General features: G+C 44.4%; 1 protein-coding gene across 2 annotated transcripts in view; it reads right to left on the reverse strand.

The window, feature by feature from the left end:
• The window catches only part of LOC138793426 (cyclic nucleotide-binding domain-containing protein 2-like), a 149,764-nt gene that overhangs the window by 118,503 nt on the left and 10,266 nt on the right, over positions 1-20,995 (reverse strand). For both annotated transcript variants that reach the window (XM_069971991.1, XM_069971992.1), the window contains exon 2: positions 16,636-16,807. In XM_069971991.1, the coding sequence (XP_069828092.1) occupies positions 16,636-16,807 (172 nt within the window). The remainder of the gene's footprint in view (positions 1-16,635; positions 16,808-20,995) is intronic.

Below are 20,995 nucleotides of genomic sequence, written 5' to 3' on the forward strand. Positions count from 1 at the left end.
TCTGCCAAATGACACTTTTATAAATCTCAGGAACCACGTACACAGTTTCTTCGCGGATTATAATATTCTCAGACTGAACCCGTTCTCCTTATTTGACTTGGCTCTTCTTCTCTTGTGCCTCGGCAGATGGAATAAAGTTCACTTTTTTCTCCAGCCTGGGCTTCTCTGTCATCCGGTGTCTTTTCTCGCCACCCCCCAAAGGATTTTTTGCATAAATTACAGATTTCGCTATCACCATTGTCCTGGTTATGTCCCGCTCTGGTAAACATTTGTGTTCTTAGTGAATGGCTCCCATATGAATATACTTTTTCGTGTATCACTATCCTGTCCGATCCCGTAACCGGATTACGTACACAGCTCAGCTATATGTCATGGCGTACACTGCACATACAGTCATAGACTGGCTGGGAGTTGCAGTGCAGCTACCACGATTTCAGCAGCACACTGTGGTGACCGGCTGCTGGCAGAAAGGGGACATTAGGTGTTGCATACAGACCCCTAAGAAGTGCTCAGTACTCTTTTATTGGGACCTCTACTATATTTTCTGATTTCTGTATTTCTTACACAAGGCATATAAGTTCACTACTGCTTGCTCAATGTAAAGGAAGTGTCACAGAGTGTATAGGTGCAGCCACCAACAGATTCTATCCCACAACCTCCCAAAAACTAGTGGGACCTGACCACCAGTAAATTTTCTTATTTCTGTATTTCTTACTGTGGGCATATCCAAGCTCACTGCTAATTGCCCTGTGTAAGTGCTGCTATATACCATATAGCAGCACTTACACACAGACTCTATACGACTACCTCCAAAGGTAGTCTGAGTAATATATTTTCTTGGCTTGCTGTGATCTGTAGTGCAGCTATCTCAGTCTTCACTGTGCAGTGTCCATAAAATGGTGAAGCCCAGGGGTAAGGGTCAAGGGCCAGGGCGTGGGGTTCCAAGCAAAGCAGTGGGCAGAGGCTGTGATTCTGAGCAGGGTGACACAGCAGCACCCGTTAAGAAGAAAGCAGTGGCACACCGCAGACATTCAATCCCTAGCTTCTTCTCGCAACTTACGGGGTCTCAGGGTACACCACTATTAAAACCGCAGCAGCGTGAACAGGTGCTGACGTGGATAGCGCATAATGTGTCCAGTAACTTATCCACCACCCAGTCTTCCAAGCAGTCTAACCACGCTAGCCAAGGCAGTGGAACCTTTGCTCCAGAAGCTCAGCCTCCTTCCGCACAGCCTGGCCCCTCCAAGGAAAGAAGGGATTCAGAATTGGAGGAAGAGCTGGTGGATGAGGACCAGGTGACTGACCCGAGCTGGGTGGATAAGCCTAGTGACAGTGCTTCCAAGGGGGAGGCAAGTTCACCCGCAGGACTGGTTGGAAGAGGAAGAGGGCTGGGCAGAGGGAGAAGCAGGGGCAGAGCAAGTAGATCAGCAACTGTTTCACAGAGTCAAACTCTCGTGGCCAGGCCTAGATGTTCCCAAGTCTGGAAGTTTTTTAAAGAAACTGGGGATGACCGACGGACTGTAGTGAGTGACCTGTGCCACGCCAGGATCAGCAGGGGAGCGACCACTACCAGGCTAACCACTACCAGCATGCGTAGGCATATGAGTGCTAAACACCCCACTCAGTGGAACCAAGGCCAATCACTTAGTTAGTGCTCCTTCCCCTGTGTCACATGCTGGCTGTCAGTCCCCCCCCCATCTAGGCCCCAGGCACGAGCGCCTCCCTCCCTACACACACCCCTTCACCTCCACTATGCTCAAAGTCAGACTCCAGACTGCTGGCTGGGACTTGCAGTGCAGCTACCAAGATTTTAGCAGCACACTGTGGTGATTGGCTGCTGGCAGAAAGGGGACAGCAGGTGTTGCATACAGACCCATAAAAAGTCCTCAGTACTATTATATTATTATGACTATTATATAGTATATACCACCATCTTTCACAGGGCAATTAGCAGTGAGCTTTGATGTGACTGCAGTCATAAATGAAGAAATAAGAAAATATACCGGTCACACTAGTTTCTGGAGGTTGTCATATACAATCTGTGGGTAACTGCAGCTATAAAGTATATAGCATATGCCACCACCATCTTCCACAGGGCAATTAGCAGTGAGCTTGGATGTGACTCATCACTTTTCCCCAACGCTGATTGGATTTTGAGTTTGACATTGAGGTGCTGAGCTGCCCTGCCCCTAGCGTGTTGTCAGAGCGGGTCTTCATTGCAGCTGGTGGCATCATCAGTCACTAATAAGCGCACCCGCCTGTCAACTGACAGCGCTGACAGGCTGACGTTTATTAATTTTTTAATTTATTTATGTCTTATTGAAGCCATATCTAAGCTCACTGTTAATTACCCTGTGTAATTAGCAGTGAGCTTGGTTGCGTGTGACAAGGGGCGGAACCTGGTGGCAGCTCTGCAACTCGGCAGCCTCACACATGTACCATGCCTGGCCAACGTCTTCAACCTAGTGTTGCTGCCGTTCCTTAAAACCTACCCAAATTTGGCTGACTTGCTCACCAAGGTGCACTGCATCTGTGCGCATTTCTGCAAGTAAACCAGGGAAAGTTACCCCAACTGCTACAGTCAAATTCAAAGTCAAATTCAAACTTAAAACAGCGGTGGGGGGAGAAGTGGGGAGTCACATTATGCAGGGAATGTTACCCCAACTGCTACAGTCAAATTCAAAGTCGAAACAGTGGTGGGGGGAGAAGTGGGGAGTCACATTATGCAGGGAATGTTACCTCAACTGCTACAGTTAAATTAAAAGTCGAAACAATGGTGGGGGGAGAAGTGGGGAGTCACATTATGCAGGGAATGTTATCTTAACTGCTACAGTAAAATTCAAAGTCGAAACAGCCCTGACCAGGCCTTTTGACAGTAGCTTCTATTCTTCCTTGGATGTTGTAGTAGCCTTTTTGAAGGAAGGATTGACCAGGCCTTTTAACAGTAGCTTCTATCCTTCCTTGGATGTTGTATTAGCCTCTTTGAAGGCAGGATTGACCAGGCCTTTCACCAGTACCGTCTACCTTCCTTGGATGTTGTAGTTTTTTTGAACGCAGGATTGACCAGCTCTTTTTAATAAACAGGCTACCGCACTTGTATTCACACACACTGCAAGTGTATTCATTCGATCAAATCAAATTCTGGGGCCTCTTAAGAAGACTGTCACGCACAACTGTATGAGGGTGTGAAACTAAATCTAGCTATAATCCGGCTATTTTTATTGGATGATTGTATTGTCCATCTTGGTCTGTGGTGTCAGGCTAAGTTTTTGGGTGGTTCATATGCTACCTCTGTTTGTGATGATTCTCTGTGCCCTCACCGCCATGCTGTGTCAGGCAAAGTTTTTGGGTGGTTCATCATATGCTACCTCTGTTTTAATGGTCCCCTGTGTTCTCACTGCCATGCAGTTTTTGGGTGGTTCATATGCCTACCTCTGTTTTAACCAGGCTGTTGCACAGAATTAGGCATAATGGTGCCATTAGGCAGCCTCAGAGGCATGCATACATGCTGCCCCTGCTGTTTCCTGTCCATTTCCGTGGTGTTTCCATCATTTTCTGAGGTTGACAGGTTTTCGCACGACCTTCCCTCTACCGAACTTGGGTCCCCTGCAAAAATGCTCGAGTTTCCCATTGACTTCAATGGGGTTCGTTACTCGAAACGAGCACTAGAGTATCGGGAGATATTCGTCTCGAGTAACGAGCACCCGAGCATTTTAGTACTCACTCATCACTAATAGTAAAGAAAATATAAGAAATTTTGTAATATATCTTAGAAGACAAAAATGCTTCCTCTTAGTATTAGACATCTATGCCCTCTCCCCCAGCTACCTCCAAAACACTAGATACTGTACATTTACCATAACAGCACTTGTGACTGCAGGGTTAGTTTTTAGTCTGTAACCATGGAGATACTTGGGCAGGAAACTCAGCATTGGAGCTGTATACACAAATCCCTAGGATATTTTCAGTCATGACTATTTCCAATGTTGCTTTATTACCTACTTTAGACCCAATGGAGCTGTTAAATGATACTGTAGTTTTTAACTACTTCCCTCCATATGCTTACCTATGGGATCAACCAGAAAGTAATCTTTACCCTTTAACTTCTTCGTCATGAGGCGTCTTACTTTCCTGTTAACTGCTATCCACTGTCCGTTGTTAGGGGAATTCCATCTCTAGCAGCAGAGAGACCAGGACATAACACAAAAAGTGGGGTATAGCTAGTGATATGTGCAAGAGAGCGAGTGAGTGTGTGAGTGTGTGCATGTAAGCTAAGCTTGTTTGCCCCCTCTAGAGATTCCTACATAAGGTCCATCTCTTACCACCTATAAAGTTCTAAGCAGCTGTACCCTGTGTAGGTTGCCATTAGCAGCAATAGATGTTCACTTCTCAGACCAGGGCTGCTTTTTTGATGTAAGCCCTACCTTGCTATAATTCCCTCCCCCTCTTTACCTTATCAGCAGCAGGGATAGTGGTAGTTCACTGCTTAGACTAGGGCTGCTTTTGTGATGTAACCTTCCTTGCTATGATGCTGTTGCCGCTTACCTTTCTGCTCACAGAACGCCTTGCCAAGCCAGCACCAGTGGCAGATTTTATTGTGGGCAGTTCAGGGGGTTGTGCGGGGCCAGATGCTCTGGGCGGGCCCATCACTGCCCAAACCTCTGCTGACAGGTGGCCGGGACTTTGGATGCAGGCAGCATCTGTACCACACGCTGCCTTCGCTAGAAAAGAACAGGGGAGAGCAGGGCGCCATCTATTAAAGAGGAACTACACAGGGGGGCATCTATTAAATCGGAGACTACACAGGTGGCCATCTACTAAAGGGAAACTACACAGGGGGTCATTTACTAAGAGGGGGATATAAAAAAGGGGTCATCTTTTATAGGGGGACTACACAGGGGCCATCTACTATAGGGGGGGATGTACACAGGGCGCCATCTATTTTAGGGGGGGACTACACAGGGGCCATCTATTATAGGGGGGACTATACATGGCCCATCTACTTAGGGGCGGACTACACAGGGGCCACCTACTATAGGGGGTCCTACACAGAGGGCCATCTATTATAGGGGATGTAACAAAGGCCATTGACCATATGGGAAATGCAAAGAGGGTGCCACCTACTATATAGAGCAGTGCTTCTCAATTCCAGTCCTCAGGCCTCACCAACAGCTGTTTTGAGGATTTCCTTATTATTTCACAGGTGATATAATTATACTCAGGTATTATCACAGGTGATCTTTGTATGGGAAATCCTCAAAACATGACCTGTTGGTGAGACCTGAGGACTGGAATTGAGAAGCACTGCTAAAGAGAATACACAGAGGGCACACTGATGCAAGTGAACTCCTCGCTCTAGGGTCATGTGCTCTAGGTTACTTCCTTCTCCTCCCACATGTCTATCTAATAGTAAAGGTATACTATAAACATTTTTTTTTTTTTTGCACCAGTGTATATACCGTGTGAGAGCCTCCTACATACAGTATACTGTAACCAGAAGAAGAATAAAATACATATTTCTGACATGTACAAATGGCAAAGAAAGAATAATACAGCAGCGCTCTACTTTACTGTCTCCGTTGACAAGAAGTTATTTTTGTGCAGGAAAACTTTTCCCTATTAATACAAAACCGGGGAGAATTATGGGCTGTGATGGATTCATGCAAAAACTCTGCTTTTCCGCTCCACTCATTTTGTTATGTTCATATTTCTCTTTATAACGTCTGAGGGAAACACGGCGGCTGCTGAGAGTTATATCTCCTTTGGAAATGATTGTCTATTGACTGTCTTGCTTGTTTTATGCCGTGCACTGATACTTTTGAAGTGTAATTCAAAGAAAAGGAGAAACCGAACCGAGGATGAGGAGGAAATCGCAGCTGTGGCAAGGAAGCCATTACAATAAACTGGAGACTGGGGAGAGGACAATGAGGCCTGTGATCTACTTGTGTACAGTCCTGATACTCTACTCAATACCAAGGGTATCACTAGGGGGCAGTAGTGTCACGCTGTGGCCCTCAAGCTTTTGCAACACTACAAATCCCTATCATGCCTGGGCAACCAAAGTGACATATCCACATGAAGTTTCTATGTTTTTGCAGTTGCTTTCAGGGCATTTTAACGTTATTCTTCTCCTTGGCAGTTTTGCAAAATCGCAGTAGTGATCGTAGTAGTTTATATTCACTGAAAGCTAACATGCACTGAACGGTTAAGGCTATGTTCATACTATGTAAGAGACTGGCCGTTCCGTTATGGCCAGTTTCTGAAGAGATCATCCCGGCCGGTACTGATCTTTAGGGCTGATGGGGGAGCATCTGTGCGCGCCCGCATCAGAACTCTCCACTGCATGCTATGGAGCGAGCGGCTCGTGTGCACTTACAGGGCTTTCTGCGGCCACTATTCAATGAATAGCGTCCGCAGAAAAATGACATATCATTTGTTTGCGGCGCCGCTAGGGATCCCGGACTGAGCGTATACTACTGGGAGATTTATCAAACATGGCGTAAAGTGAAACTGGCTCAGTTGCCCCTAGCAACCAATCAGAGTCCACCTTTCATTTTCCAAAGAGTCTGTGAGGTATGAAAGGCCGAATCTGATTGGTTGCTAGGGGCAACTGAGCCAGTTTCATTTTACACCATGTTTGATAAATCTCCCCCTATGTGTAATACCATATCCATACTTGTGTTGTTTGGGGGCAGCCTCCCCCGCCGATGGTGCTGGCCGGGTTCTGGTGATGCTTTTTGGGTCTGGTCCTGTGACATGGGGGTTGCAGGGCCATTCCATGGCCCCCCTTCCCTGCACGTGCACGCTTTGTGGGGGTGGCGGTCACTGACCGACACGGTGTGGAGTCAGCGTAGGGACCCGTGTGGACCAGAGGACCTGTGCGGTGGTACACGGGGCAATATGGCTTGATCAATTCATATACAGACACTCTGGTGTTGATTTTTAATATAGGCCAAGCGGTATTAGTATCAGCCATAGATGGGATGTGCAGCCGTTCCTTTCTCTCCAGTTTACATATAATTACTGATTGCCATTTGTCCATATCCTTTCCCGCATCCCGCAGCCCGCAGCCATCAGCTCTTATATTATAGCGTATAGTAGTCAATGTAAATTTATATCGACAGCCGACCTCTAAGTAAATAGACCTCCCCCACCCCCCGCTATAAAGTCATGATGTATGGGCTATATACAGACGCCGCTTCTCAATTTCACCCACATGGCTGGTAATGCTTGCTGGGCACAAAGGTGGAACGTATGACAAATGACAGCCCCGGTGTAATGTGAACCACATGTGCTGCAACCGAAAAGTAGAGAAACTTCCAGCCAGAAGGATAAATGACATTGTATGGAAGGTTTATGGGGTCTGACGCCATGCAGAACTTCTGAGTTATCGCCTTCTAGTTACCCGGATGGGCTTTAAAGGGACGGTTTAGTGTGCACATTATAGCGTAATAATCCAGGTTACATTGATGAACACTTAACCTTGAGTTGTGATATCTGGGAAAAATGGGTGACAAATGGTAATCAGACCTGTCACATAGACCTGGAGATCAGCCGGTCAGGACACAGGGAAAGCTTGGTGGAAGCAAATGTCTTAGGCTACATTCGCTACATTAAGGGAAGAGGCATCAAACTTGCAGCTGTTGCAAATCTACAATTTCCATCATGCCTGGACAGCCAAAGCTAACCTGCTGTGGACAGTTCCTGACATGGACAGAGGTGGCAGCAGAGAGCACTGTGTCAGACTGGAAAGAATACGCCACTTCCTGCAGGACATGCAGCAGCTGATAAGTACTGAAAGACTGGAGATTTTTAAATAGAAGTAAATTACAAATCTCTGGCACTTTCTGGTACCAGTTGATTTGAAAGAATAACCCTAACCCCAGGGGGGAATAACCCTAACCCCAGGGGGAATAACCCTCACCCCAGGGGGGAATAACCCTAACCCCAGAGGGGAATAACCCTAACTCCAGGGGGAATAACCCTAACTCCAGGGGAAATAACCCTAACCCCAGTGGGGCTTCTAGTATAAGTTCAAAAGAAAAAAAAAGTGTTATTATTATTAATAAAAAGCCCACTCCCCTAATAAAAGTCAGAATCACCCCCTTTTTTCCATGTTATAAATAAAAATAAATAAATAAACATGTTTGCTATCGCCGCACGCGTAATCGCCCAAACTATTAATTAATCACATTCCTGATCTCGCACGGTAAACGGCGTCAGCGCAAAAAGTCCCAAAGTGCAAAATTGCGCATTTTTGGTTGCATCAAATCCCGAAAAATTGTAATAAAAAGTGATCAAAAAGTCGCATATGCGCAATCAAGGTACCGATAGAAAGTACACATCATGGCGCAAAAAATGACACCTCACACAGCCCCATAGACCAAAGGATAAAAGCGCTATAAGCCTGGGAATGGATCGATTTTAAGGAACGTATATTTGTGAACAATGGTTTGAATTTTTTACAGGCCATCAGATACAAGAAAAGTTATACATGTTATATATCGTTGTAATCGTAACGACTTGCGGAACATGCATAACAAGTTTTACCCCAGGGCGATTGGCGTAAAAACGGAAAAAAAAGAAAAGAAAAGAAATGTGTTGTTTTTTTTTTTTTTATTTCACCACACGTTGAATTTTTTTCTGGTTTCGCAGTGTACTTTATGAAAAAATTCAGCCCGTCATTGCAAAGTACAATTACTGACGCAAAAAATAAGGGCTCATGTGGGTTTCTAGGTGAAAAAATGCACGTGCTATGGCCTTTTAAGCACAAGGAGGAAAAAAGGAAAACGCAAAAATTTAAATTGGCCCGGTCCTATAAGGGTTAATGCTAGTACTCCTACTGCATACTCCAATAACACAAACTGTAGCACAGTATACAACTGCATATACTAGCTATATACCAATACCTGTATACTGTACCACTATAGGTATTATACCAGATAACAGTATTCACGATAGGAGCCCCCGCACCGCACTCACTCCGCCTCTTAATATATTCACCCTTGCTTTGCCACTTCGGATCCGCACTGCCCAAGGTGCTCAACAACAAAGGAGGATGATGGCAGCATACACTTCCAAATAAGAAGAAAGAAATTCGGAGCACTTCTTGGATTGCAGCAATCTTAGTCTTTATTCTGCAACTTGGCAGTATACATGAATGTGGAGACTGAACTGGCTACAGCTGTTTCTCACGGCGTAGCGTGCTTTTTCACAGCCCTAACGTCAGTACGCATACTTCCCCTTAAATACAACTCACCCACGTGAATATAATTAGATTAAAAACATATTTGTAATATATACAAAGAAGAAATATGTATAAAAGAACATTCTTACACAATGCAATGTATAAATAAATATGATTCTTTTTTACCAGCAGGTACCATGTATTGCGGCGCGATCATTTAACCCTAATGGTCCTAATGCATCTAATCTCAGAATTAATTCTGTTTCCTTTTGCAAAAGTTGCGTGCGTCTATTACCTCCTGCTTTTGAACTTCTTAGGCGTAACAACCCCATAAAGCACATTTCAGAAATATCATTATTATGTATGGTCTGCATATGTTCCATTAGTTTTGGACAACCTTTTTTACTACGTAAAGAACGCACATGCTCAGAAAATCTAATGTGCATTGGGCGTTCTGTCTTCCCTATGTAATACATACCGCAGCTACATATCACTGCGTAGACTACAAACGGGGTTTTGCACGTGATTAGATCATTAACCCTCCATTTCTTACCCCCTAGCTGAACCTCACGGACATCATTTAATTGTGCACAATTGCTGCATCGACCACATTTAAAGTTACCCAATAACTCCGTGGAACTTCTTAACCATGACGTACCAGCCTTACTTCTATCTATTGGTAACCGTCCTCTCACTAAGTCATCACGTAAATTTTTGCCTCGGCGGAAGGCTACAATAGGATGGGACCGGGTTAACTCCTTGAGTGCAGGATCTCCCCTTAATAAATGCCAATGTTTATAAATGGCCGTTCTAATGGCATTATCCATAGGACTATGACCAAATGTAAAAACAAATCTATCAAACTCACCCATAGGTCGTTTCTTACTACCCCGTATTAACTGATTGCGATCCAGTTGTCTAGCCTTATCCAGGGCCCTAGTTAGCTCATACTGTGGATATCCTCGCTTATGCAACCGATCACTCAGCTCCTTAGCCTGTTGCTCAAAAATTACATTATCACTATTAATGCGTTTTAACCTCACAAATTGACCGTAAGGGACCGCACGTTTCACGTGAGCTGGGTGATCGCTTGCATAATTGAGTAACATATTACTAGCTGTTGGTTTACGATAACCACTTGTTTGAAGGTCCCCATTTGCAACTTGCAAATGGACGTCTAGAAAGTCCAGGCTGTCCCCACCAAACTGTGATGTAAACCGCATGTTGTATGAATTTAAATTCATATGTGTTACGAACTGCTGGAACTCGTCCTCCGTGCCAGACCAGACGATTAAAATATCGTCGATATACCTTAAATAAAGCATAATTTTGGACAAAAAATGATTACTGCCGGAAAAAATAACATCATCCTCCAACTCAGCCAAAAATAAATTGGCGAAAGTTGGGGCTACCGGCGTCCCCATCGCCGTACCAGCCCGCTGACCATACCATTGGTCAGCGAACTGGAAGGCGTTGTGGCGTAACACGAAGTCCAGCAGTTCGCAAACATAGTCAACTTGATGGTCCCCCATCTCGCCCATGCGACGCAATCGACGACCGATCGCCTGCACACCCGCATCCTGAGGGATGCGGGTGTACAGGCTCTCGACGTCAATGCTCGCCAATGACCAACCGTCCCCCCAGCTGAAGTCATCCACTACCTGTAAAAGTTCTTTGGTATCGCGCAAGTACGATGGGACCTGTCTCAACAAGGGTCGCAGAATCCAATCTAAATATTTAGATATCGGCTCTGTAACAGAGCCCCTACCTGCCACTATGGGGCGTCCCGGAGGACGCTCCATATTTTTGTGTAACTTGGGTATCCAATACCAATAAGGTTTTTTTGGATTTTCCACTAATAATTGTTCTGCGAACCTTCTTGAAAAAAAGCCCATTTCTACACCCCGGCGTAATACTGATTTAGCCTTAGTAACAAAATCACAGGAGGGATCTTTCTTTAATTTGGTGTAAGTATTCACATCACTCAGCTGCCTTTCAGCTTCCCACACATAATAATCTTTTTTCAATAATACAATATTGCCCCCCTTGTCCGCTGGTTTAACTATTATATCCTCTCTGGACTTGAGCCACCGTAAAGCTGCATATTCTCCCCTAGTCAAATTGGCACTTGACCTGGGGTAAATTAAAGCTTTAATTTCTTGGGCCACATAATGTTCAAACAAATCCAGAGTGGAGCCAGCGGACAAGGGGGGAGTGAAAGTAGAGGGAACACCTCCTCGGAATCCTTCAGAGGACACAGACACACCGGTCTCCGTGTAACCCTGAAGCTCCATAAGGGACCGCAATATATCACGATCCTGTTCATCAAAGTGTGGACTCATGCTGAAACCCAGGGGACTCACTGCACAGGGGTTCTCACCCACCAAACTCTCATGTGTACCTCCATCTAATCTGTTGGCAAAAAACTTTTTTAGGTTTAACTTTCTGATACCTTTATGCAAATCCATGGTAAACTGTACAGAATCAAACTTGGTATTAGTACAAAAATTAAGCCCTTTAGACAATAGTGCAATACAGTCATCAGACAACGATACATCAGTAAGGTTTACCACCGTTAGTGGGTCGGCAGATCCACCATTATAGCCATTGGATACAATGTCCCGGTCATTTAGTGCCGCCAAGACACATGTTTTCTCTTGGCGCCTCTCCCTGTACCTCTTCCACCTCTTACCCCCCCTCCTCCTCCTGGTGTGTTGTCTAAAGGGGCTGGGTCAGAGGCAGTAGTTGAGGCACTCGGATTAGAGTCCCTCCGGACTGGAGTATCCGCACTTGAATCCGAGCCCGAATCCGTAGTCCAATATTCAGACTGTTTAGGTTGTTTGCGGTATCTCCTATTGCGTCTATTGGGTTTTAAATTCCAACTAAAAACCCTATTGCAGTCATAGTCCTGTTTGTCACGCAAGAATTTGTTGCGTTTCCTTTCTTTTAACTCACTCTGAACGGGAACCACTCGTTTTTCAATTCTTTTTAGTAAATTGGCATATTGCAACTCTGTCAACCGTGTTTTTAACTCCATTTTGGCTTTTAATAAATCCTCTGTGATACATGCATACTCTTTTTCCGTGCGTTCCAACACTAGTTTGGTGAGGTTAAGAGAGTGTTCCATATGTAACAGTTCCCATCTGATTTTAAACTCATTATCTTCCTGGAACTGAGAGATATCTTTGTACACTCTTAAGCCACGTGGAGCACGCTTGCTCTTAACATAGGATTGCAATGAGTTCATAGTCCAAAACAATTTAACCTCCTTCTCTGCAAGGGTTAACGCCCGATATTCAAGGGCTTTTGTACCCAATAACTGAAGTTCATCTTTTACATTGCATTGTGCAAAAAATTCCTCCACATCCACTCTGCCTGTTGCTAGAGCAGGATCCTCTACAGGTAACATACCTGGAGCCATCTCTGTGGTCTGCAAGTCCATGGTGATCTCAGCGGGTTCCATTGGCGTGCTCTGGGGTAAGTGGAGACATCCGTAATAGCAGTATTCACGATAGGAGCCCCCGCACCGCACTCACTCCGCCTCTTAATATATTCACCCTTGCTTTGCCACTTCGGATCCGCACTGCCCAAGGTGCTCAACAACAAAGGAGGATGATGGCAGCATACACTTCCAAATAAGAAGAAAGAAATTCGGAGCACTTCTTGGATTGCAGCAATCTTAGTCTTTATTCAGCAACTTGGCAGTATACATGAATGTGGAGACTGAACTGGCTACAGCTGTTTCTCACGGCGTAGCGTGCTTTTTCACAGCCCTAACGTCAGTACGCATACTTCCCCTTAAATACAACTCACCCACGTGAATATAATTAGATTAAAAACATATTTGTAATATATACAAAGAAGAAATATGTTCGCAGAACGATTATTAGTGGAAAATCCAAAAAAACCTTATTGGTATTGGATACCCAAGTTACACAAAAATATGGAGCGTCCTCCGGGACGCCCCATAGTGGCAGGTAGGGGCTCTGTTACAGAGCCGATATCTAAATATTTAGATTGGATTCTGCGACCCTTGTTGAGACAGGTCCCATCGTACTTGCGCGATACCAAAGAACTTTTACAGGTAGTGGATGACTTCAGCTGGGGGGACGGTTGGTCATTGGCGAGCATTGACGTCGAGAGCCTGTACACCCGCATCCCTCAGGATGCGGGTGTGCAGGCGATCGGTCGTCGATTGCGTCGCATGGGCGAGATGGGGGACCATCAAGTTGACTATGTTTGCGAACTGCTGGACTTCGTGTTACGCCACAACGCCTTCCAGTTCGCTGACCAATGGTATGGTCAGCGGGCTGGTACGGCGATGGGGACGCCGGTAGCCCCAACTTTCGCCAATTTATTTTTGGCTGAGTTGGAGGATGATGTTATTTTTTCCGGCAGTAATCATTTTTTGTCCAAAATTATGCTTTATTTAAGGTATATCGACGATATTTTAATCGTCTGGTCTGGCACGGAGGACGAGTTCCAGCAGTTCGTAACACATATGAATTTAAATTCATACAACATGCGGTTTACATCACAGTTTGGTGGGGACAGCCTGGACTTTCTAGACGTCCATTTGCAAGTTGCAAATGGGGACCTTCAAACAAGTGGTTATCGTAAACCAACAGCTAGTAATATGTTACTCAATTATGCAAGCGATCACCCAGCTCACGTGAAACGTGCGGTCCCTTACGGTCAATTTGTGAGGTTAAAACGCATTAATAGTGATAATGTAATTTTTGAGCAACAGGCTAAGGAGCTGAGTGATCGGTTGCATAAGCGAGGATATCCACAGTATGAGCTAACTAGGGCCCTGGATAAGGCTAGACAACTGGATCGCAATCAGTTAATACGGGGTAGTAAGAAACGACCTATGGGTGAGTTTGATAGATTTGTTTTTACATTTGGTCATAGTCCTATGGATAATGCCATTAGAACGGCCATTTATAAACATTGGCATTTATTAAGGGGAGATCCTGCACTCAAGGAGTTAACCCGGTCCCATCCTATTGTAGCCTTCCGCCGAGGCAAAAATTTACGTGATGACTTAGTGAGAGGACGGTTACCAATAGATAGAAGTAAGGCTGGTACGTCATGGTTAAGAAGTTCCACGGAGTTATTGGGTAACTTTAAATGTGGTCGATGCAGCAATTGTGCACAATTAAATGATGTCCGTGAGGTTCAGCTAGGGGGTAAGAAATGGAGGGTTAATGATCTAATCACGTGCAAAACCCCGTTTGTAGTCTACGCAGTGATATGTAGCTGCGGTATGTATTACATAGGGAAGACAGAACGCCCAATGCACATTAGATTTTCTGAGCATGTGCGCTCTTTACGTAGTAAAAAAGGTTGTCCAAAACTAATGGAACATATGCAGACCATACATAATAATGATATTTCTGAAATGTGCTTTATGGGGTTGTTACGCCTAAGAAGTTCAAAAGCAGGAGGTAATAGACGCACGCAACTTTTGCAAAAGGAAACAGAATTAATTCTGAGATTAGATGCATTAGGACCATTAGGGTTAAATGATCGCGCCGCAATACATGGTACCTGCTGGTAAAAAAGAATCATATTTATTTATACATTGCATTGTGTAAGAATGTTCTTTTATACATATTTCTTCTTTGTATATATTACAAATATGTTTTTAATCTAATTATATTCACGTGGGTGAGTTGTATTTAAGGGGAAGTATGCGTACTGACGTTAGGGCTGTGAAAAAGCACGCTACGCCGTGAGAAACAGCTGTAGCCAGTTCAGTCTCCACATTCATGTATACTGCCAAGTTGCTGAATAAAGACTAAGATTGCTGCAATCCAAGAAGTGCTCCGAATTTCTTTCTTCTTATTTGGAAGTGTATTATACCAGATAATACTAGTATATTGTATGTAATGTGTTATTTTTTTTGTGACACACTGTGAGATAAAAGGACTAGTTAGCTAGTCACCTACCTAACTATTAAGACTAAGGGCCCTATTCCACCAGATGATTATCGTTTGCATAATTGTTAACGATCTCAAACGACCGCTATTGCGAAAGACCTGAAAACGTTCACTCATTTCCATGGAACGATAATCGTTACTTATGATCGTAATGGAGATCGTTTTTTCTTTGCTATTTCTTCGCTATTGCGTTCGTATCTATTGCGAACGACCGAACGACGTCTTATTCAATGCGAACGATTTGCGAACGAGCAACGATAAAAATAGATCCAGGTCTTATAAAGCGATCAACGATTTCTCGTTCGGTCGTTAATCGTTAACTGCATTTCAACCGAACGATTATCGTTTAGATTCGAACGATTTAACGATCATCTTAACGATAATCGTTCGGTGGAATAGGGCCCTAAGAGTCCTATTCCACGGGCCGAGCAGGGCATGATTAACGATGTAAACGAGCACCGATCTGCTAGATTGGCCCTCGTTTACTGGGCCTATTCCATGGCCTGACAATAGTTAAGAAGGGCTGCAGGGACATCGTTACCGATGTCCTTGCAGCCCTTGTTTCATACATTACCTGTCCAGGCGCAGGTCTTCTTCTTCTCGCGGCAGCATCAGCTACGAAGGGGCCTGACTGAACTGACAGAACGCTCAGCCAATCACTGGCCGCGGTGGTCCTGGCCAGTGATTGGCTGAGTGCTCTGTCCGCTCAGACAGGCCGCTCCGAAGCTGATGCTGCCGCGCGGGACAAGGAGAAGACCTGCGCCTGGACAGGTAATGTATGATGTTTGTGATGCGCGGGTGGCGACGGATGATTTTAGGTTTGAACCTAAATGAACGATCAGCCAATGACACGATCATCTCTATTCCACGGAGCGATAATCGGCTGAATCGGGCTGATTCGGCCGATTATCGCTCAGTGGAATAGGCCTCTAAGCCCTATACTCCCTCTGTCCCTGCTCCAACTGCTCTCCCTGTCAGCTAATAGACCACAAATGAATCAAGCATCAGGTGACTTACATCTATATACACCCTGGTCACATGATGCAGCTGACCAGTCACTGCGACACCAGCAGCCAACATGGCCACAGCATATCAGGATGTGTCAGCCCCTTCATCGCATTTTTATTGGCTAATTTAAGCCTCCAATCATGCAGAGAGGAGTTATTTTATACAAGTAGCACGCGGTACTCATTAAAGTATTGAGCACTTTTGAGCAGCGATTAGTGTACCCGGACGAGCATTTTTTCATTCATCTCTAAGGCCCAGTAATGTTTCCCATTTATGTAAATAGTGCAGGTCCAGTCCTGTGGGAAGTGGCATGAAACGTGCACGCCATTAACCCTTTGGCCTCAGTCCATGACATATGAAAATATTGAGCATAGCAGGTCAAGGAAAAAATGAAGCCGGATACATTCACCTTGTATAGGCCCCTACTGTGAGGTTTACTCTGTCTGTCTGTCCCTCTGCTGCTATATACACTATATACAGTGATTCATTTCATACCTTATTTGCCCAGACAGTCTCAGTGTTATTACAGGGTTCTGCATCACTGGACTGTAACACATGCTGCATGGGCTCGTCTGTGTGACCACCATCATCTTCATCATCATCATCATCATCATCATCATGGCTTCTTCTATCACTGGACTCAGCAGACAGTTCATTGACTAGAGGGCTGCAGGATAATATATTTCACATCATTATATACACTATAATAGCATCTTGTTTGATTCTGATAAGCAAATAAGTCACAAAAATCTCCAGTCTTCCAGTACTTATCAGATGCTGTATGTCCTGCAGCAAGTGATATATTCTTCCCAGTCTGACACAGTGCTCTCTGCTGCCACCTCTGTCCATGTCAGGAACTGTCCAGAGCAGGAGAGGTTTTCTATGGGGATTTGCTGCTTCTCTGGACAGTTCCTGACATGGACCACTTCCTGCAGGACATACAGCATCTGGTAAGTATTGGAAGACTGGAGATTTTTTAATAGAAGTAAATTACAAATCTCTGGCAGTTTCTGGCACCAGTTGATATATATATATATATATATATATATATATATATATATACATATATATATATATAATGTTATTTTTTTGTGAACTACCCCTTTAACTAGGCGGATGACCCAACTTTTCATGAAACAAAGAAACTGATCCACGCAATCTTTTTTTTATTTCTTCTGTATATAAGTTTGTGTAGTTGTCCTATTATATGGGGAGTTGCCCTTTAAATGACAGTATTTGTTTACTACTTGTATTGCTGAGATCTAGTCATTCTCCCCTCATAGTAAATCCTGTTCCTTAAGGAATCAGGGGGGTGAGGAGTCAGACTATACAAGGAGATTAGTGTTACAGCTACAACATAAACACTCAACCTCCAGGAATATATAAATATAGAGCGGACACTAAATTATATGCAGCTAAATCAAAATCCAATTTCCTCATGTGATGGTGAGTTGTATATCAGCCGGGTCAGAACCGCGTCTTTATGGACTGAGCTGCGTAATGATGGAAAAGCAGAGGATAATAACAGAATAAGAAGATAATAGTCATACTATAATATAATATAATATAATAATGATACAACAGCCATTGTTTTTAAACAGCAGCAAATATTTGCCATTATATGGCGGCCATCCACTCAATTACAACATTATGTGATCAGAGCCTTTTTGTGTTTTCAATCCACTCCTGGTTTTGGTTGCAATAAGGACCTGACATGAGGACCAAATACTGCCTGAAATATACTGTGTGTGAACCCAGCCTTATAGTGCCTCCCCTACTGTGAGTGACAGGAACAGCGGACGTTACTGCAGAGTTCAGTGACCATGAAGGTCCCCGGCTGACCGGAATAACATTATTCCTTACCATACATAACGCCGTAACCAAAAAGTGTGTCTGTCTGCAGCAGCTGAGGTGTATTATGAGGTTCTGCAGCAGCTGCTGAGGTGTATTATGAGGTTCTGCAGCAGCTGACATGTAGTATGATGTTCTGCAGCAGCTGAGATGTGTATTATGGGGTTCTGCAGCAGCTGACATGTATTATAATGTTCTGCAGCAGCTGAGATGTGTATTATGAGGTTCTGCAGAAGCTCAGGTGTATTATGAGGTTCTGGAGCAGATGGCTAGATATCTTGTAGTTTTCATTCTCACCACTGGGGCCAAAAATAAGCTGAGACTTTCTGTTCTGTCTGTGGTGATAAGAGGAGGCTGCCGTAAAGTGATCTGTACAGCATTGCAGCGACATGTGACACCAGTAGGTAGAGGAGACAATAGCAACTGCCTGTGAAATGACACCTTCACCGGTCACAGAGCGCGCTCAGTAATATTTTACATTCATCTCAAGTTGGCAGACTCTGCATATTGTCGTCTATATCCATGAGTCTTGCTGTAAAGCATGTCACTGAATGCTGTTTAAAACTGCTCAGGCAAGATGGCAGCCACCATAACAAAATTAAAAAAATTACATATTTTTTAGTTAGATTTTTTTTTTAGTATCTGATTCGTATCAGTAAAAGAAAATCTAGGTGACACCTTCCCTTTAAGGCCACTTACAGTAACATATATAGCCTATAAGACATAGTTATGGATTGGATGTACTGGAGTCAGGAGGGGCTCTGCCTATATTCCACATATAGTATTTCCACCATGCCCATCTCCTTAGGGGACCTCTTATAGAGCAGAGAGGCCTTTAGATCTCCAGTCGCTGCATCACTGAACAGCTAGGGAAGTGTAGGAGGAAGCCTCACAATGCTACTATATAGAACATGCCTTGATAGTAACATCATATCACAATATTTGTTCCTGTCTTCCTTCTTCCACTGAGCTATCACATATTGTATCAGCATTTTCCAGTTGATTTGAACAAGAGGCAGAAATTTTTCTATATCTTTTTTTTTTTTTTTTTTTTTTTTTAACATCCAGACGAAAGCAATAAAACCACCATGAAAAATCAAGTCACTCGCAGCTGTCTATTTCCTTTTTTTTTTCTTCCTACACATTTTGCTTGTGCTGAGGTCATAACATCCTTTCAAACACCCCAGAATGAGCAAAATATACACCCTGTGTTCCTTTATAACCAGCTTAATTCTTGTATGTTTATCTCTATTAGAGGTAGGTAGAAATACACTGCCATCTAGTGGTAGGAAAGGTAATGACTGGATGAACAGACAAGCAAACTGAAGTCTAGTTATGGTCCTTTTACACTGAGCCATTATCATTTGAATTTTCACGATAACGATCCCATTTGGCCGATAATCGGCTTGTGTAAATACAGCGAAAGATCAAGTGATGACCGAAAAATCGTTCATATTGGTCTTTCAACATGTTCTCAAATCATCGTTCGTTTGCTAAAAAATCTGAGACTGCTTTGTGTAAACAGTCTTTGACAGATTCAACCTATGTGTGAGATGGGCTTAAACGATCGCAATAACGATTTATCAAACAATGTATCTTTTGGTCTAAACGCTGATCGTTATAAAAACTAAATTGTTGCCTCAAAATTGTTAAACGATCGATTGGTCAAATTATTGCTCCGTGTAAAAGGACCATAGCAGCCATATGTTATATGTTATAGCTATGTACACTCTACAGGAGAGGGGTCCCTGCCCATAAGAGCTTACACTCTACAGGAGAGAGAGAACCTGCCCATAAGAGCTTACACTCTACAGGAGAGAGGACCCTGCCCATAAGAGCTTACACTCTACAGGAGAGAGGACCCTGCCCATAAGAGCTTACACTCTACAGGAGAGAGGACCCTGCCCATAAGAGCTTACACTCTACAGGAGAGAGTTCCCTGACCATAAGAGCTAACACTCTACAGGAGAGGGGTCCCTGCCCATAAGAGCTTACACCCTGCAGGAGAGAGGACCCTGCCCATAAGAGCTTATACTCTACAGGAGAGAGGACCCTGCCCATAAGAGCTTACACTCTACAGGAGAGAGGACCCTGACCATAAGAGCTAACACTCTACAGGAGAGGGGTCCCTGCCAGGCCCGGACTGGTAATCTGGCAAACCGGGCAAATGCCCGCTGGGCTGGCCGGATTACCAGTCCGTGGGCCGCCCGGGCTGCATGAGGAAAAAAAAGACATTATTAAAAATGTATAGCACCGCTGCAGCCCTCCGCCGCAGCGCTGCTCAATCAGCAGCCGCGGGCCGGGGCCGGGCTGCGGGCTGAGTGTGGTAGGTGAGGGGGGGGATCACCTGATCCCTGTAGCTCGTCTCCGGGCAGCGCGGGTCTTCTCTCTCATCTTCCGGCGCAGGCAGCTTTGGGACAGAGACTGCCTGCGCCGGATGTGTTGCACAGCCTCTACCCTTCCTTTGTGTGTGTGTCTTTAAGACGCGCACACACACAGGTGAATGACAGCGGCTGCGGGGCACATCCGGCGCAGGCAGAGTCTCTGTCCCAAAGCTGCCTGCGCCGGAAGATGAGAGAGAAGACCCGCGCTGCCCGGAGAGGAGCTACAGCTGCAGGGAGAGAGGAGAGGCTGAGGAGCGTGTGACAGGTGAGTTGGTGGTTTGTTTGTTTTTGTTCTTGTGGGGGCACAGCACGGAGGGCACATATATAACTAATTAGGGCACAGAAGGGGCTAGTATAACTAACTGGGAAGAAAAAAAAAGGGCAAACCTGAGGAAAACACAAAAAAGGCTGTATACAGTGATAAAACCTTTTTATCACTGTATACAGCCTTTTTTCTGTGTTTAAGCTTGTACTATTACAATAAATTTCTTTTTATATATATATATATATATATATATATATATATATATATATATATATATATAATTTGAATGTGCTGAGCGTTTTTTTTTCCTCAGGCTTGCCCTTTTTTGTTCTCAGTTTCTGAGGTAACTTGCACT

The sequence above is a fragment of the Dendropsophus ebraccatus genome, chromosome 5, assembly GCF_027789765.1.
Source record: "Dendropsophus ebraccatus isolate aDenEbr1 chromosome 5, aDenEbr1.pat, whole genome shotgun sequence".
Taxonomy (NCBI): domain Eukaryota; kingdom Metazoa; phylum Chordata; class Amphibia; order Anura; family Hylidae; genus Dendropsophus; species Dendropsophus ebraccatus.